A 27486-nucleotide genomic window follows, 5' to 3' on the forward strand; every position below is an offset into this window, starting at 1 on the left:
AGGGCTGACAGAGCTGTCAAGCAGTCGCTAACCATGGCACAGACTCTTCTGATTATTGGAGTATTTGCTTTAGCAGCCTTTGATGGATGTCTCTCCGCTTCTCCTGGTAAGTGATATGCCACAGTTATGCTTTCTTCTCCAAACAAAGATAATGAAACCATGTTTCTTTTCTGGAATTAACTTGAAGTGGAGGAGCAGAACCCAAAATTTTGGTATGGGAAGGCTAAAGAGGCTCTTGATGTGTCCCTCTCCATGATGCCCAAAATGCACCGTGCTAAAAATCTCATCCTCTTCCTCGGAGATGGTGAGTTACACAGAACCCCGTTTCTTGGTTTTGCATTGTTCTCTTTTATATTTTTATAGTCGTAACAGATTCCGTAGCAATTTAGCAGAGACGCACCAATTATTGTGGTGCACAGATTTTGGGAATTTGTCAAAATTAGCAGTTGTTTGCAATGGAACGTAAATGCAATTTTTAAACACTAATTTCTGCAGCATAAACGCTGTTTACATCAGCAATGATAACTATAAAGATGAACACAATAATTATTGTCCACGTCACCTGATAACAATGTTCTGTTTATTATAATTGCATGCTTTTATTATGTCGTCTGCCACTTTAAATGCTTGAGTTCTTTAAAGTCGGGTGAATTCTGATTGGCTGTCAATGTTTTTATAGTTTATTAGCTGGAAAAATCTTCAATCTGTGCTGTTAAAAATTGTTTGTGGTCATTGAAATAAAAAATAAATAAAGCAAAATAAAACTAAACTAAACTAAATAATAAAATATTAAACTTATCAAACTTAAATTTTTAACTGAAATATATAAGCTAACTGAAATAAGTTTAAGTACTAAAATTACTTGAACTTAAACTAAAACAAAAATAAGTTAAAGCTAAATAGAAATATCTAAAAGAAACTAAAACTTACTAAACTAAAATGTATCTTTTTTTTAATTCCACACAACTTAATTTTTTCGATTTTAAGTTTATTTACTTCCTTTTTTAAGTTAAGTCAACTCATCACTTTTTACAGTGTATAAAGTTACACTATTATTACAATGTTACTGCATATTACATAATGCATATTAGCACAAGACCTTGCTTGTGTTTATGTGGTGTGCTTTAAATTTCACGTGTAAATCACCGCTGTCAAAGTCCTAAGATACGAGATTTTACGAGACTTTAGATTAGATAATCAGATTATTTACTGTAAGTGTACACAAGTAGTTTGCATGTAGTCAATTGCGCCTATTCAATTAATTTATCAAATGTTATAAAACTTATGGATAATACCAAAAGGACATAATATTTAGATCAAAGATCAAATGTATAATATTACTGTATGGACTAAGATAATCAATAAATCATAAATCGATCATGCATGTGTTAGTCAATTTTAAATCATCACACTCTGATAGGATGTTTACCAATAATACTTGTGTGTCTTAAAGTAGTGTAACCTGTTGTTTTTGTCCCGCGATGAGGCATGGGCATCAGCACTGTAACCGCAGCCAGGATCATGAAGGGACAGATGGACGGGAAGACCGGAGAGGAGAGTGTCCTAGCCATGGACACGTTCCCTCATCTCGCTCTCTCCAAGGTGCAGAGATCTCACTGGCCGGACAGAAGAGGCTGATGCTGTGGACTTGAAGACTCTTAATAATGCAGCTGTGTGTGTTTGCCCCTGCTGTAGACCTATAACGTGGACCAGCAGATGCCTGACAGCGCAGCGACAGCCACTGCTTATCTCTGTGGTGTGAAGGCAAACTACGGCACTCTGGGTCTCAGCGCAGCCGCCAGACGCAAAGACTGCAGCTCCGCTAAAGGCAATGAGGTCAAATCCATTCTTCATCGGGCCAAGATGGCAGGTAATGGCAAGGAAGACCCAACACCAGCACTGAGTTTACCCATTAGTGCCATTCATTCCCAGAGTTAGGCAGATGTTTTTTTTTTATTTGAAGTGGTTTTTATTTTTATTTTTTGCATCTAAAGATGATGCAAAACAGAAAATTAGGGACTGGTGGGTATATGTGGAATACACATCTATATGAGATTTTTTTAAAAATATCACAAAAGCGACTTCACCTCTCATAACTTCTACTTTATTTCTCATAATTTCAACTTTATTTCTCACAATTTCAACTTTATTTCTCGACATTTTAGTGAATTTATTTCTTTATAGCTCATTTGTGATTTTAGTTTTCATAATTGCGACTTTATTTCTCACCATTACGACTTTAAACCTCACAATTTCAACTATATTTCTCACAATTTCGACTTTATTTCTTTCAATTTCAACTTTATTTCTTCAATTGCAATTTTAGTATTATTGCGACTTTATTTCTTACCATTACGACTTTAAACCTCAAAATTTTAACTATATTTCTCACAATTTCAACTTTTTTTTCTTAATATCTCAATTGCAATTTTAGTCAAATTGCGACTTTGCAACTTAATTTCTTATCATTACGACTTTAAACCTCAAAATGTCAACCTTATTCCTCACAACTTCAACTATATCTCTCACAATTTCAACTTTATTTTTGACAATAGCGACTTTAATTGTTAATATCTCAATTGCGATTTTAGTATTATTGCGACTTTATTTCTTACCATTACGACTTTAAACCTCAAAATTTTAACTATATTTCTCACAATTTCAACTTTTTTTTCTTAATATCTCAATTGCGATTTTAGTCAAATTGCGACTTTGCAACTTAATTTCTTACCATTACGACTTTAAACCTCAAAATGTCAACCTTATTCCTCACAACTTCAACTATATTTCTCACAATTTCAACTTTATTTTTGACAATAGCGACTTTAATTGTTAATATCTCAATTGCGATTTTAGTATAATTGCGACTTTATTTCTCACCATTACGACTTTAAACCTCACAATTTCAACTTTATTTCTCGACAATTTCAACTATATTTCTGACTATTTCAACTTTATTTCTAACAATAATTACTTTATTTCTTTATTTCTCAATTGTGATTTTAGTAAAATTGTGACTTTATTTCTCACCTTTACGACTTTAAACCTCACATTTCTCACGATTTAAACTTTTTTTCTTACAATAGCGACTTTATTTCTTAATATCTAAATTTTTGTATAATTGGTACATTTTTTTACCATTACAACTTTAAATCTCACAATTTCAACTTTATTTCTCGACAATTTCAACTTTATCTCTTACAATAGTGACTTTATTTATCACTATTACGACTTTAAATCTCGTAATTTCAACTTTATTTCTCTGAATAGCGATTTTTTTGTTGTTGTAATTGGTTCTTTATTTCGGACAATTATCTCTATTATCTTTCTCACACTATTAAGCAAGATGTGAAAAGTTTATCCTAAGGTTGTCTACCTGTTGATTTGAAAACACCTTTAGTCACCCAAAATATTCACAGATTCACAAAGGGGCAGAACTTTATATGTCTATGATCTTACATGGATTTTGATAACTATAGAAATTGGTGGATAATTCAATAAAAAAATACTACTACTTTTGATTGCAGGCACACTTTGAACTAATGACTAAACAGTTTGTTAGAACGCTTCGTTCACTAATCAGTCACTACTTTGAACCCTTTGTGCTTTTATATATGTCTTTTATGGTTAAATGAGCAGTTGAGGTTCATTATCTCTTATCTAAACACCTATTGAAGGCATAATTTGCTGAAAAGTAATACCTTATCCATATAAATGACTGGTTTGGTAATTTCCAGGGAAGTCTGTCGGCATCATAAGCACGGCACGTGTCCAGCATGCTTCACCCGCCGCCAGTTACTCCCACACTCCTGAAAGAGGGTGGTACAGCGATAAAGAGTTGACAACTGAAGCCGTCGAAGGGGGATGCAAGGACATAGCGTATCAACTCGTCCATAACACTGATATAGACGTAAGGCCCTAAAACCTCGCAGAACATTGAACTATAGATAAGTTGTCGATCATAGAACAAGCTGTCTCACTTAGGAAATCCCTCTATGATTTTATTGTAGGTTATTTTAGGAGGTGGCAGACAGTACATGTTTTCCAATGAAACTCCTGATCCTGAATACTCCACAGTAAATGGGAGCCGAGAAGACAAAACAGATCTCGTTCAAGAGTGGTTAAAAAACAGAAAAGTAAGTCAAACCCCTTTCCAAAATACATTAAAAATGAAAACTCAGTCATCGTTTATTCACCCTCAAGAAGCTCCAGAACTAAATTACTTTGTTTCCCATTGGAACACAAAAGGAGATGTTTAGAAGAATGTCCTGGTTGCTCTTTTCCATACAATGGAGGAATTTTTAGTATTCGGTATTCTTGCAAATCTTGCTCCGATTGCAAATCTCATTCACGTTCAGTTCATCACGAGAACCAACCCAATGTCATGATTGATGTGAAACTTGACACAACCAAAGCAGTCTATAATGAGTGAAGCGATCTATCCATTCCCGTTCATTCCAGCTGCGGTTTTGGCTGGTTCACATCTTTGCCTAAAATCTCCTTTTGTGTTCTATGGAAGAAAGTACATGAGGATGAGAGGATGACAAAATGTGTATTTTTGGATGAACTTCACCTTTAACAAACCCTCCTTTCTTTAGAATTCCAAATATGTGTGGAATAAAAAAGAGTTTGATGCTGTCAACGAGGACAAGACCGATTACTTGATGGGTAAGTCCGCCTTTTCCCATTTGGAAAGGAAAATTCCACCCGTTATGCTGATCCTACAGTATAAGAGTTACAGTATATCAGTGGTCATTAACCTTTTGTAGGGAAGCTTGTTTCCGCCACGCAATAAAACAATTTAAAAGATAATTGCGGCTTTTTCTCACAAGTCTGACTTTTTTTCTTCACAATTGTGAGATATACACTGCAATTGCGAGTTATGAAATCAGAATTGAGAGATATAGGCCTGGTTTCACAGACAGGGCTTAGATTAAGCCAGGATTAGGTCATAGTTCAATTAGGCGTTTAAGTAATTTTTATAAACATGCCTTAGAAAAAGGCATTACTGGTGTGCATCTTAAGACAAAACAAATGCACTGACATGTTTTAAGATCAGTCAGTGCAAGTTTCTTTCAGTTGAAATAGCTCAGATTTACATTTTAGTCTAGGACTAGACTTAAGCCTTGTCTGTGAAACCGGGGGATAAACTTGCAATAGTCACAATTGAGAGATATAAACTCTCGACATTTAAACTCACTTTTTTTGTCTCGCAATTGCAAGTTTATATCTCGCAATTCTGACTTATTTACTCAGAATATAAACTCGCAATTGCGAGTTATAAAGTCCAATTCTGAGGAAATTTTTGTTAGCTATCTCACAATTCTGACTTTATAACTCGCAATTGCGAGTATATATCACGCAATTCTGAGAAAATAAGTCAGAATTGCAAGATGTAAACGTGCAATTGCGAGAGAAAATAAGTCAGAACTGCGAGATAAAAAGTCAAAATTACCTTTTTTATTTTGTTATTCGGTGGCTGAAAACAAGCGTCCATGTACTTTTTGACTCCAGGTTTTTCTCAATGTGGTTTAATACTGTTGTTTTCATTGTGATTAGGGCTTTTTGAACCAAAGGACACCAGGTACGAGCTGGAGCGCGACCCTTCAACGGACCCATCGTTGACAGAGATGGTGGAAAAAGCCATCAAGATTCTTCGCAAAAACTCGAAAGGATTCTACCTCTTTGTTGAAGATAAGAGGACATTTAGTGTCGTTTCTAATGCTTAACCCTTAAGATGTGTTGAGTCGAGCGTACTTATTTCTGTGTGTTTTCTTTCCTGTACGTGGGAGAATAGATCATGGCCATCATGCAGGCCAGGCCAAGTACGCTTTGACCGAGGCTGTGGAATTTGACAGGGCCATCGCGCGGGCGGCCGAGCTGACGAGTGAAGATGACACCCTGTCCGTGGTGACTGCCGACCATTCCCATGTGTTTTCCTTCGGTGGATACTCTTACAGGGGCAATCCTGTGCTAGGTAGGCAAATATGACATGTCCACAACTTTTGAAATTAGGGATAGTGCACCCAAAAATGAAAATTTGTCAACGTTTACTCACCCTCTTTTAGTTTTAAACTTGTAAGACTTTGTTCTGTGGAAAACAAAAGAAGATATTTTTTGGAAAAAAAAAATGTGTACAATAAAAGTCAGTTTTGTTGATTTGGACCCCATTGACTTTCATTGTATGGACAAACACATTTGAAAAATCCTTCAAAATATCTTCAATTCTGTTCTAGAGAAGAAAGAAAGTCCTCCAAGGTGAGTTAATGATGACAAAAAATGTGAGTTTTCCGATTGAGGCCAATTATTTCTGCTCAGGTTTTCTGCCAGTAGGAATGAATTTTTCTCAAAAAACTCAATTTTTTTGTCATGTTCATTGGGATTAAAAACAACTTCTTTACTTCTTTGTCTTTTAGGCACTTCCTATTCAATAGCTGAGGATGGTAAGAGCTTTACTAATGCGCTTTACGGAAACGGTCCAGGATACCAGATTGCGAATAATACACGTCCTGACATGAATAGCACGGCCTCAAGTAAGTTTTATGAGTTTAATTGTTTTACCCTCAGGTGCAGAACAGAATTTTTAAGTGCACGGTACAAGCTCTGTTTTTGAAAATACAGACGTCCCCATCTTGTGGTCATTTGTGTTACTGCAAACACAGCAACACATTAAAGCTACACTTCATCCAAAAATAAACATTTTGTCATTACTTATGTTGTTTCAAACGTACTCTTGAATGAAACACAAAAATAAGAAGTTTAGTAGAATCTCCAGGCTGCTCTTTTCCTTAGAGTGAAACTGAATCATAATTTGATTGAGGAACACACAAACATTTATGTTTTCATCGAACTAAACTATCATATAGCTTTAGAAGACTTACAATATAGCACATTTTATTGTGCATTTTGTTAGTTTTGGAACTTTTTTTGGGGACATTTTAACTCTGGGATGAAATATTCCTTTAATCAGTTACATAATAATTTGATAAATGAAATAATAACTCTATATGTTGTTCCCAGGCAGTGATGAATATCTTCAGCAGGCTGCGGTACCTCTGGATTCAGAAACTCATGGCTCTGAGGATGTTGCCATTTTTGCCAAAGGCCCAATGGCCCACCTCTTCCACGGAGTCCAGGAGCAGAGCTACATACCTCACGCCATGGCTTACGCCGCCTGTATTGAGCCATACACCGACTGCCTGCATGGCTATGGAGTTTGCACTCAGTTCAGCCTCCTGGTTCTGATGTTGAGCTTGCTGTCCTCACTCACAGCCCTGATATAATGTGACTAACGGTGCAAAATGTTAGCTTGTACATCAGAATACATTTGCACGTTTTTCCAATCCAACTGCAGCATTATAGACAAATGGAGGATAGTAGGATGACTTCTACACTGTTTGCAAATAAAGTTTGGTTGTTGAGATATCTTTTGAATCCTCTGTGAGGACATGAGATTGTTGCACCAAAGTGATGGGCAAAAACTGATTGACAAATGTCAGTGAAATCTGGGATTACCTTTACATTGTATGTTCTCTAAAACCACTGAATTATACTGTATATAAAAATAAACCTCTTAATATGTTTAAATAAAATATTTACCTCAAATATTTGGCTTCAAAATGCTGGCTATTATGATGTGTTATACATATTGTGGATATTGGGAACACTGTGATTCACTGGTGTCTTCATCTAAAGGTAAAAGAAATCAAGTGGTTTGAAAGATATCATTTAACATGAGTTAAGATGTATAAATCCCTTAAATGTACTGTGAAATTCAACTATAAGCCATCGTGTGTCCATTGTACACCATTCCAGTGCCAGATAACCTTGTATCTTGTAAGTTCCTTCGTGAGATTGAAAATTGTTCAAAGAAAGATTCAAACCTTCATCCATCCTCTACTTCATGGCACGGTTTCCTAAAACTGATACAATGAAGCTGAAAAGTATACAAGAAAGGTTATTTTTGTGTCTGCGAATGAAAATTCATCATCCATTTAATGGCACTTTCTAATAAGTCTGTCAAAAAAAACAAACATTTTTGACACATCATAATGGCTAAAAAATAGTTTACCTCTAAAATAAAAAAATTCCAAGAAATAAATCCGAACTTCTTCCATTTTGTGCTATTTTCTGAAAAGGTTTTCATTGCAATGTATCAAATAAAAAGTTCAGTGTTGATTCAGTTCTGTTTAAAGGGGTGGTTGAGTATGATTTCACTTTTCTAACTTTAGTTAGTGTGTAATGTTGCTGTTTGAGCATAAACAACATCTGCAAAGTTACAACGCTCAAAGTTCAAAGCAAAGGGAGATATTTGCTTTTAAAGAAATCGCTTTTTAAGGACTACAACAAACGGCTGGTAGGGACTACACCACATTCCTCCCGGGTTAGTGACATCACCAACCCTAACATTTACATAAACCCCGCCCCCAGAATACGGTTTATAGATTATCAAGACAGAATATGCAAATCAATGACTAGAAGATAACTACACATCAGCTACATGAATTCATCAACTAACCATTCAGAAATGTCCTGTTGCTTCTACATGTTGTCACTTCTTCTTGAGTCTCTCCATCACTGTCTGAATCCAGTTAGAACATAAAAGGCTAAAAGTTGTAGAAATTTTCAGTGCATGTGTGTGTGTGAGTGCAAGCTGTTGAAGCTCCGCCCCCTGTGCCGGGAGCAGCAGCTCATTTGCATTTAAAGGAACAGACACAAAAGCGGTGCGTTTTTGCTAAAAGTGACAATTTTAACATACTATATAAAAATATCTGTGATGTATTTTGAGCTAAAACTTCACATACACACTCTGGGGACATCAAAGACTTATTTTACATCTTGTGCAAAGGGCATTATACCACCGCTTTAATAAGTAAACACCATCAATAATGACACGAGTTCGAGTCAGTTATAAAGCAGCTCCGGAGAAAACAGTGATGTCATAATCCATCTGAGTTCAGTTCTCATCCAATAGCGTCAGTGCAGTCAAATCAGTTATACTGCTGAATATTCAGTGTCCTCAACTAAGCAAGCCAGAGGTGACAGTGGGAAGGACTCAAACTCCATCAGTGACAGAATGGAGAAGAAAACCTTGGGAGAAAGTCAGATTGTGAACTGGTTCCATGAAGAACCTTTAACATCCATGGAAACTTTCAATTGCACAAAAGATTCTTTAGATTATTATAATGCTTTTCAAAAAAAGAAAAACATGTTTTTTTTCTAAAGAACTGTTGAGGAACCCAAGTTCTTTCATGGCATCACTGTGAAACCCCCCTATTGAAACCTTTATTTTTAAGAGTGTAAAGAAAATAACAGTAATTTATCTCATGAGGAGGAATGGTGTCCGACAGGCATGACAATCAAAGTTCAGATTTTCAAATTAAATTTCAGGGATGGATTGTTTGCATGAAGTTTCTGTTACAAGACATATGGAGGTAACACACACACACACACACACACACACACACACACACACACACACACACACACACACACACACATGTTGGGTTTTTATGTTTTATGGGGACTTTCCATAGACATCATGCTTTTTTTTACTGTACAAACTGTATATTCTATCCCATAACCCTACCCATAAACCTACCCATCACAGAAAACTTTTCAAATATTTTTTACATTTCACATAATTTTTGCATTTTCAAAAAAACATTACTTAGCATGATTTATAAGCCATATTCCTCATGGGGACCAAAAATGTCCCAACTAGGATTTCGGATATCGTCATCTTTGTGGGGATTTTGTCCCCAAAAAGTATGGTTTACCTGGACCACACACAGACAGACACACACACTTACACTTTTAACAAACATTGCAATTTGTAGATCACACTGCGAAAGGACCATAGTACCCTCATACTCAGTTGATCTTTCTACTCAGACATAGCACTCAAATTGTTTTGCTGATGTAAGGGATTCTCAAAAGACCATTAATCTGCGGACCTCACCCTCTGTGGTTAATCAGTGCATCAGTCATCTCATAAAACCATGTGTCTGTAGCAATATTCATCTCTAGCGAACTGGGCTGTGCTGAGTCAGCCTTTCCTGGCAGACTCATGGTACCTGCTGCTAGTTTGTGGAGCTGGTTGACCAACATGGCCTTTCTGGAAGAGGACAAAAGAAATCGATGTTTAAAAAATAAATAAATAAATAATAATAATAATGTATTTTTTTATTTAAAAAATATATATTAAAAAGTTTAATAAATTACTTTAGTTAACTAAACTGAATTTACTGTTTATCCAATTGATTTGTCCAATATATAGCTTTTTCGGAGACCCTCCGAGCACAGGGGAACCTGTCCAGGTCAACCCAGATGGCCCAGATGGGATTGAGAAGCGGGATATTCTCAAGTGGGATCCCTTACTCATCTGCTCAACATGTGTTGGGTCACAGGTGTCATCCCCACACGTCTGAAAAAAAGTCATACTGTGCTAATTCCTAAGACATCTGAACCAATGCAGAGATGGAAATCAGTAACTGGTCACCATTGGGTCGATGATCTTAAGGCTCTTCAATAGGGTGATTGCTAAATGGTTGGCTGAAGGCGTGTCTGATTCACCCTAGACAAAGGGGGATTCATCCAATCTCTGGGTGTGTGGAGAACATTGCTGCAAGGTCTCATCCGCCACTGCAAAGAAGAGAGCTGCCCTCGTGCAGTAGTATTCATCGACTCTGCACAAGCATTCGATACCATTCAGACCCATCTGTGTCGGGGTCTCTGCAACCCTCGCTGAAAACCAGCCCACGTTTCCACTAACTTGAGAGGTGAACAGTGACATAACTGAGTATGTTACTACACAACCTGCCCACAAATAAGCATAATGCAACACAATCTTTAAGATTTACTAAAGGACTAATGGTCTTTTGACCTTGAAATTGCTATTAAAGGCTGCTCTTCAACAACATACTCACATTAGGTGTATTTATAACTTGAATAGGTTTATGTAACATGCATCCCAATATAAAGATCTCTTGGTTTTCTGGTGAAAAGCAATAGGAAAACTTGTTACCTGAGAAGATACCGTTTTTCCCTCAATAGAAGACCACAGAAGATTGCAATACTGAGCCCTCAGTTGGCTGTTAGATATTTACAGTCAATCTAAAGAAAAACTGACAAATGCAAAACATAATATGTCACTTCTCAACTAGTATAGTGTTATTTAATGCTACCATGCTATTAGTAAATCTCTTAATATGAATAGTGGATTTATAATGGGGGTTTGTGATTAGCAAAATATGCCTACAAAGGTACAATTTGCGATTTATTTATTTAGCAGGTCGTGTCGAAATAAGGAAGAACATGGGATAAACAATGAATATATGGAACATACTTGTGCTAAATTAATTATTATTTCAACAAAATGTTCTCAAATCAATACCACACAAGTGTGACAGACTCCTGTCCTGTGCTTGACCTCACCAGCCCAACAAACATGGCGACGGTTACTCGACACTTTGGAGTTACGTTGCTATAGCAACGCTCCAACTCTCGCGATGACAAAGAGCGCGAGACTGACTGCGGCGCCCTATTTCCTTTCCTCGCTGTAAATGGACAAGTGCGTGCGCGAGCTCTGGCGGAATTCAAGTCATCAACGGTCGCAAACTTTACTCACAAACAGCGTTTAACTTTCATTTTAAGGCAGGCAACACATAAGCGGTTAGCGAGTTAGGTCAGAGTGGTGTTTCCGAGCAGCCTCGGTGTGTTTTAGTCGTTTGTTTGAGGCGTAAACAGTGCAAAAGAGGAGTTGTGGGTGGGTTTGACGGTTATGGCAGCACCGCGACCCATTAAAGGGATTCTGAAGAACAAATCCAGTATCAAAGGCCGACACGAAGAGCCAGTCCAGGAAACTCCCGAACCAGGACCCCCTATAAACTCTGAAGACGACCAACAGTGAGTAAATGCTCTTTAAAACAGCTTAAATCAGCCCAGACGGGGCGTCTATAGCAGTGCCACTGTCACCAATGAGACCTGTCAATCAAACTCTGCTCTGAAATGATGTTGACACAAACCTGAACCAGTCCATTACTGGTCCAGTTTAACTGGTGTGTTCCAGTTGGAGAACTGTAATAGTAGCATAGTTTGCTAATAGGTTAGCCACTTGACCTGTCATGTCAAAACAAATCCTCCCTCTGTAATGAACATGAATCTTTCCCTCTCTTTTTTTACTAATCAGCTTCTTCTAGTCAGTTTCTGAACCTGTTGTTGCTCTATGTGAAATATGGTTTAATTTTAATTCACTGATATGTAGCAAAATATAATTGGCTTCAGTCATTTTACCTTGACCAAACATACAAGTTATGCAGTTCAAACGGATATTTTATGTTATATATGCTCTAATGCACTTTAAAAAGTTTCATTAATAACATTATTACATGCTTACTGTGGATCATTAAGGCTTCAAATGGCTAGAAATTTCTTAAAACCAATTCATATTCATTAATATAAATCATTGTATGACTTAAGCATTAACTGGGAGAGTCTCATTAATCTTTTAAATACATTTATTCAGACTTCTTCAACATTTCTCACATTATCACAGTTCATTCGCTATAGTTTAGAAAATGGCAATACTTCATTTTGCAATTAAAGAAAAAATACTTAAGCAAAACAAAGTGTCTGATTAATATTTGGTTATTTTTATAAATTTTACTGGAAGACCACTTTATGAAGAATTTTGGGGTATATATATATATATATAAAGATCGCAGTTTACTTTATTTGCTATCCTCACTTACATAATTGAACTATAGTGTCCTGCACACACTAGTAAACAAAATATATATCTGGTGTTTGAATAATTGTTGGTTTGACTGTATAATGTCACACTACAAAAATCTTATTTTAGGCAAATATACAAATTTTAGGCTCCATTTATTATTAAATTAAAGAAAATATTAAAGTAAGTGTGATTTCTCTTGGATAACATGAACAGTAAAAGTCAAATAAAAAGTACCGTCAACATAAATCTGTAATAACAACTCCAGTCCTCTCACTCTTGCTATCATAAAACACAGCTGTCACTGCAGATTTGTACAATCAGATGAGAGATTTATTATTTCAGATTTTTTTTTGCCTGAAGGGCGACGCATGTAAAAATCGATCTCATTCGTTCTGACATGAACTGGTCCAGAGCCGCTCATGGAAGTTGTGGACCGCCCGTCTCTCCCGGAGGTCAGAGAAGTCGTCTCACATCGAGGATGGGACCGAAATAAAGACAATCCCACTTCCTTGTTAACCGAGCCGGTCTATATTCAGCACACGTCTGTTCTTTAAGGTCGACCAAAATCTGAACAGGATTTTTCAGAAACATCAATAAAGGAGGCACTAAACCACTTGGTCATGGAGGTTGCGTTCATCGGCATGGCATGTGTCGACTGTATGTAGGTGTTCTCGTTGGCTTCCTCTCTCGCCAGAAGACATTGTTCTTGAATCCAGCTCTCCCACTCTTAGGAAAATGGGACACACTGTAAGAATGGCACTTATTACTGAATTCCCGTCCCGCGAGACTGCAGTGACACTCAATTAGTCCCTTAAAAAAATGTATTCAGTGACGATACTCTTAAAAAAAAAAAAAAAAAAGGTTCTTTATTTCCATCTTTCCATCCATAGAAACTTTCTATTCCTCCAAAGGTTGTTTAGATTAATGTTCGGGGCTGGGTATTGACACAAAGGTCACAATTCGATTCGATTTCGATTCACAAGCTTGCGATTCGATTTCAATTTCGACTCAATATTGATTATTTTGGATATCAGGTTCATATACATTGCAAATTTTCTCAAGGAAAACAAATCTCTTAACTAATGCTGTAAACTATGGGAGTCAGTTGTAGCCTATTAGGCTTCTTCATTAGCCTACTATAATATTGAAGGTAAAAATGAACTGATTTGTATACAAACACTTAAAATACACTTTTATTTGTTTTTATAATAGTAAAGTTATATGAAATTATATACAAATGTAAATGGTGGCTGTCATAAAAAACTTCCCAGATGTATTCAAACATGCATTAAATATTGAAGAACATTAAACATTATAATGAATATGTGATATGGTGCATATATTTATCAAAATGCTCCTCTCTAGAGTTAATTTTTCTAGCTGACTGACGAGTTTATGGTCCCTGGATATGTTTTTTTCTGAGGTAAATGTGACGTTACATGACATTGTTTACTAACGTCTTTCCACGGTTGAATCAATCAACCAACCAATCAATCAATCAACCAAACAACCAACCAACCGATCAACCAACCGATCAACTAGTGTTGCTTTCGTCAACGAAAATTATGACGAAATATTGTCGTCAACGAACCGCTATCACCTGACGAAAACGAGACGAGACGAGACGCTGGTCATGTGACGATGACTAAAATACATGTATAATGCGATAGTTAACGAATAGTTGACGAATAAAAACGAGACTAAATGTGGTTTACAAAATAAAAATTATGCTAAAATGTCTCTTCATTTTCGTTGACCAAAACGAGACGAGACGAAATGTTATAACGTCACGACGAATGAGAGAGTTGTGCGTGAACCCATAGTTTCACACGCGCGGGTGATTTTTAGTTTCACTTTCTCTGGCAGCGCAATCTCAAACAGCCTAATATTTCGCCCTTGTGGAGGATAAAATTCGCTCTTCAGACCAATTTACATCAAGTAGAAAACACGAAGATATCATAAAGAGATCGATGGTCTCTTTCCTGCTCGTGTCCCACATCCCTCTCAGAGCGCAGAGTGTATATCACGCGTCTTTGTGTGGAAATATAAAACGAGTTTTTTTTTTTTTTTTTAAATAACCCCCAACCACCGCCGGTAGTTGGTCCATTACCACGGTGGTAAAAAAAAACTGCCACCGTCACAGCCCTAAATATACTAATAAGATAACCTTGTTTGAAATTCTATATTGACTGGGTTAAATAGAATCGCATTACTAAAAAGAGACTAAAACACAATTTTCATTGACTAAAACTAGACTAAAATGTCATCAGTTTTCGTCGACTAAAACTAGACTAAAATGTCATCAGTTTTCGTCGACTAAAACTTGACTAGACTAAAAAGAGTATGAACGTGACTAAAACTAATAAAAACTAAAACGACAGCTTGACACAAAGACTAGACTAAAACCAGGGTCCGAAATTAACTTTTTGGCTCACCTGCCACGGGGACTGGTAGATGAAAAAATCCACCAGCCAAGCATATTTTTTACCGGCCAAAATAATAAACAGCCCTTTTTTTTGTCACATACATTCATTTCAGTACTTTTAACTGAGATAATAAGGTAGGCATATTATGTTGAATACAAACATAAAAAATTGTCCAGAGCAAAATTTGAAATGTATAATAAAAAAATAATAATAAAAATAATATATATATATATATATATATATATATATATATATATATATATATATATATATATATATATATATATATATATATATATATATTGATCAAAATGAGAGAAATATATGAAATATTACTATCATTGGGGTGAAATCAAAATTTTTTTTTTTTTGTCAGTTTTGTTTCCTGACTCATGTGCAAGGGAAGGCAGAACGTACTCGACTAAGTTACTTACGTAACCTCGGTTCCCTAAGAGATAAGGGAACGAGTTTTGCGTTGCAAACGCTATGAGAAAACTAATTTTATCGAGAAAAGACCGGCCAGGCTGCTTCTGCTTTACACACCATGCATGGCCGGTCTTTTCTCGATAAAATTAGTTTTCTCATAGCGTTTGCAGAGGCGGAGTATGCACGATCCGCGAGTGCTGAAGACGCTCTGCACGGCTTTGATGAGCAGGACACAAATGGGCGGCGACCGCTTCTTCCAGTGGCGGGAGCTTCACATATCCTTTTTCCCCAGCGCCGTCAACAGATAGAGCGTTAACTGTATGTACACACCGCCGCCGACTTGAGCTGCAAAGAAGCTCTGGCCGCCCTGTCAAGGACGCTTGTCAAAAAGTAAGGGGAAGCTTGACGCTTGTCCGCTCTGAATAGTGAGTGCGCGCGCGCGGCCGGGGCTCACTCACTCGCTCTCGCTCTCTCTCTCTCTCTGCTCGTTCTTAGGAGGCAGAAGAGCGCGTGCGCGCTGACAATTTTATTATTTTGGTATGAACATTCACCCGCCACTGTGGCGGATAGCCTTTTGAGATATACTCGCCAAACGGAAAATCTACCCGCATTTGGCGCTTTGCGGGTGTTAATTTCGGACCCTGACTAAAACTAAAATTTAAACAGGCCGCCAAAAACAACACTACGATCAACCAATCGATCAACCAATCGATCAACCAATCAACCAACCAACCAATCAATCAACCAACCAACCAATCAACCAACCGATCAACCAATCGATCAACCAACCAACCAACCAACCAATCAATCAATCAATCAACCAACACAACCAGGCAATCAATCAACCAACCAGTCAATCAACCAACCAACCGATCGACCGACCGACCGACTGACCAACCCACCGACCAACCAGTCAGTCAATCAATCAATCAATCAAATCAATCAATCAATCAACCAACCGATAAGTTGTACTCTAACACACTTTCAGACGCTCATTCATGTTTATTTCGCGCTGTAACTGGTGTTATTAATGCGGAAGAGAAGATCATGTGCTTCTCTAGAGCTGAGCCCGAGCGATCTCACGCCACAGAGACAAAACGGTAATTATGTTCTTGAATTTCGTAAGAAAATGGACGTAATTTGAAATCTGAGACTTTGTTTCATATCAATAGTAACGAAGCACAAAGATTATTGCGATTTATTGGATGGGATGCGCAACAATGCTCCATTCATTCATCAACTGAAAACAGGATTCTTAATCGATATCGGTTTCGTAAAAATGAGAATCGATTAAAATCGAGAAATCGATATATTTTTTTTACCCAGCCCTAGTAATCTTTAGATTAATGAAATGTTCTTCACACTAAGAACATAAAAAAGGTTCTTTAAGAGCCGATCATTGAAAGAGTTGTGGAGCAATTCTCAAATGTTTATTTTTAAGAGTGTAACCACTAGATCAGTGTTTTCCCCAACCTTTTTTTATGCCAGGACACACTTTTGATAAGGCAAAAATCCCACGACGCACCACTATATAAAAATATAACACCATTGCACAAACATGCATTGCTTAAAAATGCCATATAAATCTAGATATTATAGGCTCGCCTGTATATGAAAAGTTGTACTGACTTTTTAATGCAAAAGCCTAAGTAGGAACACAATAAGCTGACGTGATGATAAAACAATACATTTACATATATTACTCGTATTTAATTAAACACTGTTGTTAAAGTTGGTATTGTGGCTTTATATAGATATGGTCAGACTTGCATGATTATAATATTACCAATTTTATGCAAATTGAGTTATGAGGTTTTTGGCCAGCGAGTGACAGATAGTTTGTCGGTCACTGGACCAGTAGTTCATCTGAGGCAGTACGTGCATCACATTACGTTTCCATCAACACACAGGATATTACGTTTAATATGGGCGCTCAGTTTTATTGTTGTTGAAATCTCATGATCAAAATCTCATGATCAAAATCTCATGATGCACAAGATATTTAAAACACTATATTTGCCTCTAGACTAGACGGCTATCTCCGCTCTTCGAATACAGAAAACGTTAGCCTTTATGGACGTGTTTCTTGAGTAAATAAAACGCTGTACTTCCGCACACATCAGTTCTTTATTTTCCCTTGCGTTGCAAACAAGCAGAGATCTCTACAGGCGCTGCACGAGTGCGGTACTTTCGAAATGGAGGCGGGATTGAGTTATGAGGTTTGACTGACAGTTTGAGGAGCCAATGGTTTAGTCACAACCTCTTTTAAATGCTTTTTATTGGTCAAGTATTTGTTAAACCCACATACAGACGTAAAGGATGACCAACAGCATTAACTTTATAAAACAATGACAAATTGAAAGATTAAAGGATGACCAACAGCATTAACTTTATAAAACAATGACAAATTGAAAGATTCAATGTTTCAACAGCAAATTTGTAGCATTTATTTGAAATAATTTTTTATAATTTGATAATTGTCCACGACACTCCTGTGTAACTAGTGATTGGGAAACACTGCACTAGATAACGGAAGTATTGTTGATTGTATTATATCATGATATTTCTCTTGTCCCACAACAAGGAATGTTTTTTTTTAGGTAAAAAAATAAAACTTCATACCATTAACACTTTTACTCAGATAAACAGGACTATTATATCCTATTTTCTGAAATATCACGTTATTTTTTCATAACATGCTGCTACTAATAGTCCAAAGCGACTTAGGCTATATATTGCAATTATCGTCAAGCACGCAAAACATGCGCAAAGTGCCACACACACTTCATGTCGAATGAAAGGCCCAAGTTTATTTTATAGTGCTTTTCCCACACGCTAATAGTTTCAGTTTCACTTTAACTAAATGTTTAGACTTGGCGGTTTTAAAAATGTTTAAAATTAATATTTGTTTGTTTTATATTTTTATATTTTATATTTTTCATTCCTGGTCTGTTCAAACTAAAACTAAAAGTATATGTTTGTAGTGTTTATAATATTTGTAATCATTTCATTTTACATTATTTCTAAATTTAAGAATAAAATGTGACTTATTCATCCATACAACTTAATTTATGGAAAACATGGTGTCTCTTTTGGTCAGTTCAGTTGGACATGTTCAGGTGGCTGATTTGTAATAAATATTTGCTTGATCTCTATAAAGCCACTTGGTGTGTACATGATAACCTAGAGTTTTACTGGTGCAGAATCACCAGCACAGTACGAGTGTGTGGGCGTTTGTTAAGGTGTTCTCAGTGTCTTCTGGTGTGTTATGCCGTTGCTAAGGCATGCTAGGTGGTTGCTAGGCTTTTGCTTACTGGCTAACCCCCAAGTCTCTGATATTTTGGTCTGTAGATATGGCATGGGTCCCTCTTTCATCATAAGTCTCTTTTTCCATTTTTTTCTTCCATTTTTCTCATTCAAGAGGCAAAAATATTAAGTATAAAAGTAGTAAGAGCAACCATGACCTCCTCATGATTTGAATAATGATGAACTGTGAGCCGAACGGATAAATTGTCTGTGTGGCTTGCGGTTCAGAAGAGTAGCACTGTTTGGTGCATAAACATTATATCGAACATTATATAAAACTTTTGTTATAATTACATAGAGGAAAATTATATCGCAATGCTTATCATTATCGTTTTATTGCCCATCCCTAAGTGAACTATCACTTTAAAGGCACTACTGAATATATCCCACCTTTATCCTGTATGAAGATGAGGGCCTTATTTTCCCAACAACAGGTTTTTTTTTTTTTTTTTTTTTTTTTTTTTAAACACCTGCCGTACACTTTGGCAACTTATTTTTTTATATAAATACACTACCGTTCAAAAGTTTGGGGTCAGTACGATTTTTTTTTTAAATGTTTTTAAAAGAAGTCTCTTCTGCTCACCAAGGCTGCATTTATTTGATAAAAAAAACAAAAAAAAAAAACAGTAATATTGTGAAATATTATGACAATTTAAAATTACTGTTTTCTATTTTAATATATTTTAAAGTGTAATTTATTCCTGTGATCAAAGCTGAATTTTCAGCATCATTACTCCAGTCTTCAGTGTCACATGATCCTTCAGAAATCATTCTGATATGATGATTTGATGCTCAAGAAACATTCATTATTATCAATGTTGAAAACAGTTGTGTACAATTTTGTTTTTTCAAAATTCTTTGATGAATAGAAAGTTCAAAAGAACAGCATTTATTTAAAATAGAATATTTTCTAACATTATAAATGTCTTTACTGTAACTTTTGATGAGTTTAACTCATCCTTGATGAATAAAAGTATTGATTTATTTTATTTATTTCCCCCAAAAATAAAATAAATTCTTACTGACCCCAAACTTTTGAACGGTGGTGTTTAATGTTACAGAAGCTTTAGATTTCAGATAAATGCTGTTCTTTTGAACTTTCTATTCATCATAGCATCATGAAATAAAAATGTAAACAACTGTTTTCAACATTGATAATAATCATAAATGTTACTTGAGCATCAAATCATCATATCAGAGTGATTTCTGAAGGATCATGTGACACTGAAGACTGGAGTAATGATGCTGAAAATTCAGCTTTGATCACAGGAATAAATTACAGTTTAAAATATATTAAAATAGAAAACAGTAATTTTAAATTGTCATAATATTTCACAATATTACTGTTTTTTTTGGGTTTTTTTATCAAATAAATGCAGCCTTGGTGAGCAGAAGATACTTCTTTTAAAAACATTAAAAATCTTACTGACCCCAAACTTTTGAACGGTAGTGCATATATACCATTTATTAAGGGATATCCTGTACCAGCTTGTTGATCTAACTTTTGCCTGAACACATTGTTTGAATTATAAGGTTTTGCATTATTCTTGCTCTCCTAACCGCAGACAAGTTCCCTCTATTGTATTGTGCTTGTTCTCCTAATAATTCCCTACAGACTGGTGCTCATGTACTGTGCTTGTAACCCATGATCCGTAAAAACATGACCCCTAATACAGTGCGCCGTATGCTCCCACGTGACCCAGAATAAATCTCTGTTCACCATTTGAGTGGGCCTCTGCCTCTGACATGAATGAAACTAATCTCTTGATTATTTCGCGAGGGAACATGAACATCTATTCTGAAGAGATTATCATTACTCGATTGGTCCTCGGTCCCGCTTTAGTTAAATTTTTTTCTGTCTGATGCATCATAGACCTGTGCGCATTAGGTAAATCTTGCCCTGATTGTGTCCGGGACCTCCCTAAAAAAACAGAGCTAAAAATAATCTCTCTTGTCAAAGCAAGAGGTAGGTTGTGCTTTGGCGTCTTAAAATGCCGTAGTTAATGTTTTAAATCCTGCATTGAGCAGATTTCCACACTTGCTTTTGTAACACAGCACCTCGTCCAAACGGCGGTTGTGTAACTGTTCTTCTTCCATGTGGATTGGCACATTTGACTGCTACTGCACAAGCATTAGCGGCCCAGTCTACTGCGTTCACGTCACTAAATGCACTCGCAGGCTTTTCATCTGACTATAGAAGACAGAAAGAATGGATTCGGTCTACGTTGACCAGTGCTTTAGTTAAAGTTTTGTAGCATGTCAGAGATTAAACTGCTCGAAGGCCAATCGGATGCTTTGTGTTGTGAAGTGTCTCTGTCAGTGTGTGAGTGGGTGTTGATTGATTGAGGGCATACTTTAAATTTGGCTGTTATTGACTTAAGTTTAACTTGGTCAAAGTTTAATCATAAATCAAAGCATAAAGGTAGGCTAATTTAATTGCATTATTAAGCGTAGCAACTAATAATATTACGTTTCTTTCTTGGAAATGCACAATTGACTCTGAGCTTGAGATCAGATGCAGATAAAATGAGCTTTTATTAACAACAGTAATGTGTAAAAGCCTAACTTTTATAGAGAAAAATTGAAGAAAAAAAACCGTATAATTTTGGTAATCACTTTAAAAATAACATTGAAAGCTGTGAAAAATGTACAAAAACCATATAATGAGCGAGTACATCATGAATCCATTTTCCAAACCATGTTTTTGTCTTATCCTCCTGAATCCCTACGGTACACCTATAGACCTTATGCGCCAGAGAAACGAGGGCGCCGCCATCTTTAGAATATTGTCTTTAAACTTCCGTTTGTGCGGTCGCTCTGTATATCTCTATGGCATCGCTGTCCAGGAGTAATTAGCTTTTGAAGTGGATTTACTTAATGTAAAGTTAATGAAAGTTATCATGAGGACTGTAATGTTTAAAGCAGATGCCTTAACAAATGTCAGTCGACCGGGAAGATTTTAAAACGAGCCGTTCATTCATAAACACGCAAAATCGCTGTGAAAATACATACCGGAAGGCAAAAGACAGCGAGCGCAGTGCTGAAAAGGGGCGGGGCTACATAAGGTCTATAAGAAATGTTTATATCCAGACTACTTTAGACCGGTCGGCACCACCGCGGAGAAGCCCAGTCCCTGCGTGACTTGTCATGGACATAAACGGTGAGAAGACGCGTGCAGTTTTGTTTATTAACCGCTAGAGCGCCAAAAGTTACGGACTGCAGCTTTAAATTGGATGATATTTAGAGCTTTGAAGGGCTGGAAAAAGTGTGAAGCACTTGAAAGTCATGGAAAATGCTTGAATTTCACTCTCCAAAGGTTGTACAAACCTTGAAATGCAGGGCCGGCCCTGACCAATCTGCTGCCCTAGGCAAGATCTTACCTGGTGCTCATTGCATCGCAGCCAATTCCACCACTGATCATTTATACAAACACAGAAACTGCATTAATACTGTAATGCCATTGGGTGTTACATTACATTATAAAAATAAAAGCTGAAACTATTCAAAAATAGCACCTACACTACATTATAGCCTAAACACTAATAGCAAGAGTAATTGCATATATTCATTGAGCACTTCTCTGGCATACTGTTTTTTCCTAATTAATTTAAAGTGTTTTGTTTTCTAGTAGATGGCAGCAATCTTCCATTTTTCATGTTATCACTATGAATGAAACTGAAAATGTTGATCTTTTTAAAAATTAATTTTACATCATAATATAACTGACGTTAAAGCGTTAGTTCACACAAAAATGAAAACTCTGTCAGTAATTACTCTCCCTCATGTCGTTGCAAACCCGTAAGACCTTCGTTCATCTTCGTAACACAAATGAAGATATTTTTGATGAAATCTGAGATCTTTCTGTCCCTCCATTGACAGCAGCGTCATTGCAACTTTCAAGGCCCAGAAAGGTGGTAAAAACATCGTTAAAATAGTCCATGAGGTTCAACCTTAATGTTATGAAGCGACAAGAAAACTTTTTGTGCACAAAACCCCCCAAAATAACGACTTTATTCGTTCTTGCGAATACATTGAAGACCATCTCTTATTGATAAGTCAAGAAGTCTTAAGTCTTGAAGACTAAATCTTGAAATTGCGACTATTTTTCAACTTTATTCTACAATCTCTTCCATGTTATTCTCCTACGCTGTTGACGTAGTGTAAACAGCGCAGCGCTTCTGGGTTCTACGTCAGAACGCCGGCTCACTATTGGCCAGCGTCACACACATGACCAGCGTCGGCCTATAGTGAGCCGGCGTTCTGACGTAGAACCCAGAAGCGCTGCGCTGTTTACACTACGTCAACAGCGTAGGAGAATGACATGGAAGAGATTGTAGAATCAAGTTGAAAAATAGTCGCAATGTCGAGCCTTGATTAGGAAACATTGGCACACGAGGCCCTTTCTCACGTCTCAAGTCAGTCTTACCATTTATATCGCTAAAGGGTTGGTATATTTGGCTATGTATGCCACTTGATGCTATTTTTTTTGTGTGTCCTCTGTTTCCAAGGTACTCCATAAAGTTTCAAAGTGGGGCAGAGTCCTTTGTTTAATGTAGCAGATCTCAGTGGGAATATTTGCATCAGGGCTAATAGCTTTTATCTCTAAATCCGTGTTTGGACCTATTCTTTCAGGAAGAAGTCACAGAAATGGGATGAAATGAACATTTTGGCCACATATCACCCGGCAGATAAGGACTATGGGCTGATGAAGATAGACGAACCCAGTACGCCATACAACAGGTGAGCAGCACATAAAAAAAAACCTGCCATTATAATGCCTTTTAGATTACGAGTGGGTAATATACCAGTGTTAATTTGAGGATCACTTCTAATGTGGTTGCGCAGAATACTAAAGCGTAGACTCAGGAGTGAAGCTGAGGAATAAGAAAATGAAGAGGTGCTTGTTAGAATAAAACTGTATTGATTTAATTATCTAAGGAATGATTAGCCTAAATAATATCTGGCCAAACTGGTTTTCACTATAGCATGGAAGACATGAATAGACATGTATAAAACATGAAATTGGGAAAATAAAATTAACTATACATTTGTTTTTCAATTAGTACTTTGTTTTTCAGGGAATATGTCTGGTTTAAAGTTGTTCTCCTGTAATATGGACTTTCAACATAAGTTGACTAAGTTAGGATACTGCATTAAGGGTAGCCTATAGCATTTTATGCTACTTATTGAAGAAAAGTTATTGTTTTAAGTTCTGCTCTCTTGCTGAGGCACTGTATGGATTGTAAATATTGGTAGTTAAAACAGTTGCTCCCTTCTCTGGATGTGTTACTGCCCTGTCTGCAAAATACAAGGGCAGCACTGAGGCTGCAACTCAATATGACAGGGCAAATTTGCAGGAAAGGTCGTGCTGTCTTTCTCCCTTCGGGCAATTGGCCAAAAATCTCCTTTCCCTCTTAGGATGGTTGCAGATGACGAAGATGAGGGGGCGCTCAGCGACTCGGACGGGAACACAGTCCTACGCGGAGACGACCTCGCTAAGAAGTAAGTGATGCATGATTGCTGTCTCTGATGTGGATGGAAGGGTAGTGCAGGGATTCTCAATGTTTCGGGTCCGTACCCATGATTAGGTCCCAGAGTTAGATTAACCTATGCACTTTAGGATACTTTATTAATATTAATAATAACACATTTTACTATACTATTTTGTTTATTGTTATTGACAAGAACTATAACGGATCATTTAGGCATCATTGGCAACCCTGTCTTATGTGAGTGTCGGACTGCAATGTCACAATAGTTCAAAGCATAAATCTTAACTTTGATTGGTATTTGGTCTTGATGCGGACGAGTGCTGAATCCTGCGTCGCACACACACACACACACACACACACACACATAAATGCTAGCAACTATTCATGGAGGTTTCAGTGTATTCACATCTGTAGCCTACATTTCACATAATGTATTAAAACACCGGATGAGCTTCAGACTGTAAGAAGCATTATGCTCAGAAAAGCTTTTTAAAAATGCACCATAAATGAGATGTAATTTATTGACTCCAAGGATGACTCATATGTGTGTGTGCTCATCTAAAATCAAAATGGCTGTTTCTTCAACTATGGCTACTTTTACATATATATTGGTGGAAAAATAGTTGTGGGGGAAATGACACCAGCACTAAGAAATAATAATAATTTGCATTCAACATTTTTATAGTTAAAGTAGCAAAAATGTATTAATTATCATAATAAAGTTAAGGTTTCTTCAAAGTTTGTTGACATGATCGATTCTGTCGCAAACTTTTAGCATTTTTTTTTTCTGCATCTTTGCGATTCACAATCCGCGTCGACATCAGTAGATTCACAGTGTACTCTGATGTTGCAGGTTTACACAACCTCATTAAACTAAACACAGCCGCTGCATGAAACCGTATTTGTACTGATTTAGGTTTCCTGCCTTGTTAGTTCAGTGTTAGTAATGTGTGCAGGTAGCGTGTTTAACTCTGAAACCGTACATGAGCAGCCAGAACAGATGTCATGTCACAGCCTACAGGCGAGTCAACTTCACAGCAACTCAAGCAGAGCTGCTAACCGCTTTCAAATCAGCGTCTGCCCAGCGTGCTGTACTGCTTCAGTCTGACTCAGAACAGACACTTTTGTTGTAAGCTCAGTGTTTCCCAAAAAAAGCCACCATGTGCTTCTCTGAAATACAGTCAGCAAGAACGGCTCATAATGGCACAGGTATTGATCCACAACCAGCAACCCATGGCTGACAAAAACTTTGCCGATCAATAGTGGTGTGTTTAGCCTACTATGAGCAGAGCCTAGTTGGATCTCTAGTCAACTAGTTTTTTTTTTTTTTTACATTTAATATTTTACGTAAAATATATTAAATAACTTTAAAGGCAGTCAGCACAGTAAAGCATCTCTCTGAGAAGTTCTCTAAATCCATCACTGGTACAGCCATCAAAGCAGCAATTGTCTAATAGGGAAGAACATTGCAATATTTCGTTTTTCTGCGATTATTACAATATGAAAACAATTTCACCAGATGATTTGAATTGGTGATTTTGTAGGGGAATGAATAGGTATATAGAAAATAATAAACCCATTACAAGCATGGGTATGGCTGTCAAAATGGCTGCAAAGCTAAATTTGAATTTCTTTCTTAAATATTAGAATTATATTCGAATTAGAGAAAAAAAGTAGTGTATCGTCTCCTATGCCCACAAGAGGGCGCAAGCGAGCGCAATAATCAAATACAAACCAAATCAAGCATCGCATCTTTTATTGAAATGAAATGACATTCACTTTTTAAAGTGCGTTACCTTTTGAAAGAATGTTTTTTAATTATAGAATTTAATTTCCTTACTGTGTATACAATTGTGTAAGTGCATCAGTAAACTGAGAAAACGGTGGCTCAGCTCTGACCGATGTGCCAGGAATGGTCAAGTATGTCGTTGCACGATTTTTGCCACCAACTGAGAGGGTTTTTGGATAAGCTAACAAAAACAAAACGCGTCAGTTACGCCATCATCATGTCTTGCTCGCCTCTCGACACCCCAAAAATTTGAATGCACGTTTTTTACATTCGAAAGAGTTTTTTTGTGATTGTTGCGGGCAAAAATCCTTGATTATGCGGCACGTTTTCTTAAATGCGATGGAATATGCGGGATATTTATGCAATTTTATGCGATGAAATTGCGGGAACTTGCAAAAACTGCGGGAACTTGCAAAAACTGCTGTTTGATGAAAAAGAGAGAAAAAAAGTTTCAAATTTTCAATGATGTCGCGTAATTACATCACTTCATAACGTTCCCATGGCAACAGGGGAAATGCCTGCGCTTTTGTGTGAAGTAAACGCAACATTTTTCAACTTTCTGCTAAGATATATGTGACTTTTTGCAACGAAAATGCGGGGATTATGAAATCATGCAAGCCCGCATATTTTGCGCGCGGAAATCTGCAATTTATGCGGCGAAAAGTGCGGCGTATTTGAAAAAATGCGTCCCCCGCATAAATATGCGGACTTTGGCTGATTATGCATTGAATCATGCGATCGCATAATCGCGTTTTTCTGGAGGGACTGATATTAAAATTCTCAGTTGACAGCCCTAAAGCATAGATGAATACAAACAAACAAAGATACAAATGAAATGAACAGTGCTTTGTTTTTCATGTAAGTCTAACCATATTCAGGTACAGAAATTCAATAATCAAATGTAAAATAACTGAAGACACTGTATAAATTAAGCATAATTTATCTTTGTTACAGCTACTAAAGTTATTTTCTCTTTGTATTGTGTTGTTTGATGAACATTAATGACACAGGAATATTAGGCTGCTGTCACTTTAAGACCGAATGCACATATCCAATATAATGGCCACATCAGTTTTCTTTCTTAATTGTTTATGTTCACGTAAGCCATAAGCGACTGTTTATGATGATCCTCGCGGAGACGGGCATTTTGACATAATTTTGCGTGTATGTGTCCGTTCGGGACACGGAAGAGAAGGGGATTAGGTGTTCGCGAGTTACAGATTGTGTCAACTTGCTCTCAAATGGTTTAAAATCGTCTGAATGTTTAACCCCTTAAACCCTGAGGCCATTTTTGGAGTTGTTTTGTCTGAG

The 27486-nt window shown here is 36.8% G+C and overlaps 2 protein-coding genes across 2 annotated transcripts in view; both read left to right on the forward strand.

Annotated features, from left to right (window-relative positions):
* Positions 1-34: 34 nt before the first annotated feature.
* Positions 35-7953, forward strand: alpi.2 (alkaline phosphatase, intestinal, tandem duplicate 2). Its single transcript, XM_084416805.1, has 11 exons — positions 35-106; positions 188-304; positions 1487-1602; positions 1696-1870; positions 3738-3910; positions 4011-4136; positions 4599-4668; positions 5560-5694; positions 5786-5977; positions 6417-6533; positions 7021-7953. Exons 2-11 carry the CDS (start codon positions 253-255, stop codon positions 7281-7283), a joined length of 1419 nt encoding a protein of 472 aa, XP_084272931.1. The 5' UTR covers positions 35-106; positions 188-252; the 3' UTR covers positions 7284-7953.
* A 3545-nt stretch (positions 7954-11498) lies between these two features.
* Positions 11499-27486, forward strand: part of ppp1r2 (protein phosphatase 1, regulatory (inhibitor) subunit 2) — a 30054-nt gene continuing 14066 nt past the window's right edge. Inside the window, exons 1-3 of the mRNA XM_084417868.1 lie at positions 11499-11907; positions 23527-23634; positions 24313-24396. Coding sequence (XP_084273994.1) covers positions 11783-11907; positions 23527-23634; positions 24313-24396 — 317 coding nt within the window. The 5' untranslated portion in view covers positions 11499-11782. The remainder of the gene's footprint in view (positions 11908-23526; positions 23635-24312; positions 24397-27486) is intronic.

The sequence above is a fragment of the Rutilus rutilus genome (assembly GCF_951802725.1).
Source record: "Rutilus rutilus genome assembly, chromosome: 8".
Lineage (NCBI taxonomy): Eukaryota > Metazoa > Chordata > Actinopteri > Cypriniformes > Leuciscidae > Rutilus > Rutilus rutilus.

Bases quoted from the DNA above. Each gene is read 5' to 3' on its own strand.
- alpi.2 (XM_084416805.1), top strand. From the start codon at position 253: ATGATGCCCAAAATGCACCGTGCTAAAAATCTCATCCTCTTCCTCGGA. The intron at 5,695-5,785 runs ATAAGAGGACAT...TCTTTCCTGTAC, and splicing joins ATTCTACCTCTTTGTTGAAG to GTGGGAGAATAGATCATGGC. The intron at 5,978-6,416 runs GTAGGCAAATAT...TTTGTCTTTTAG, and splicing joins CAGGGGCAATCCTGTGCTAG to GCACTTCCTATTCAATAGCT.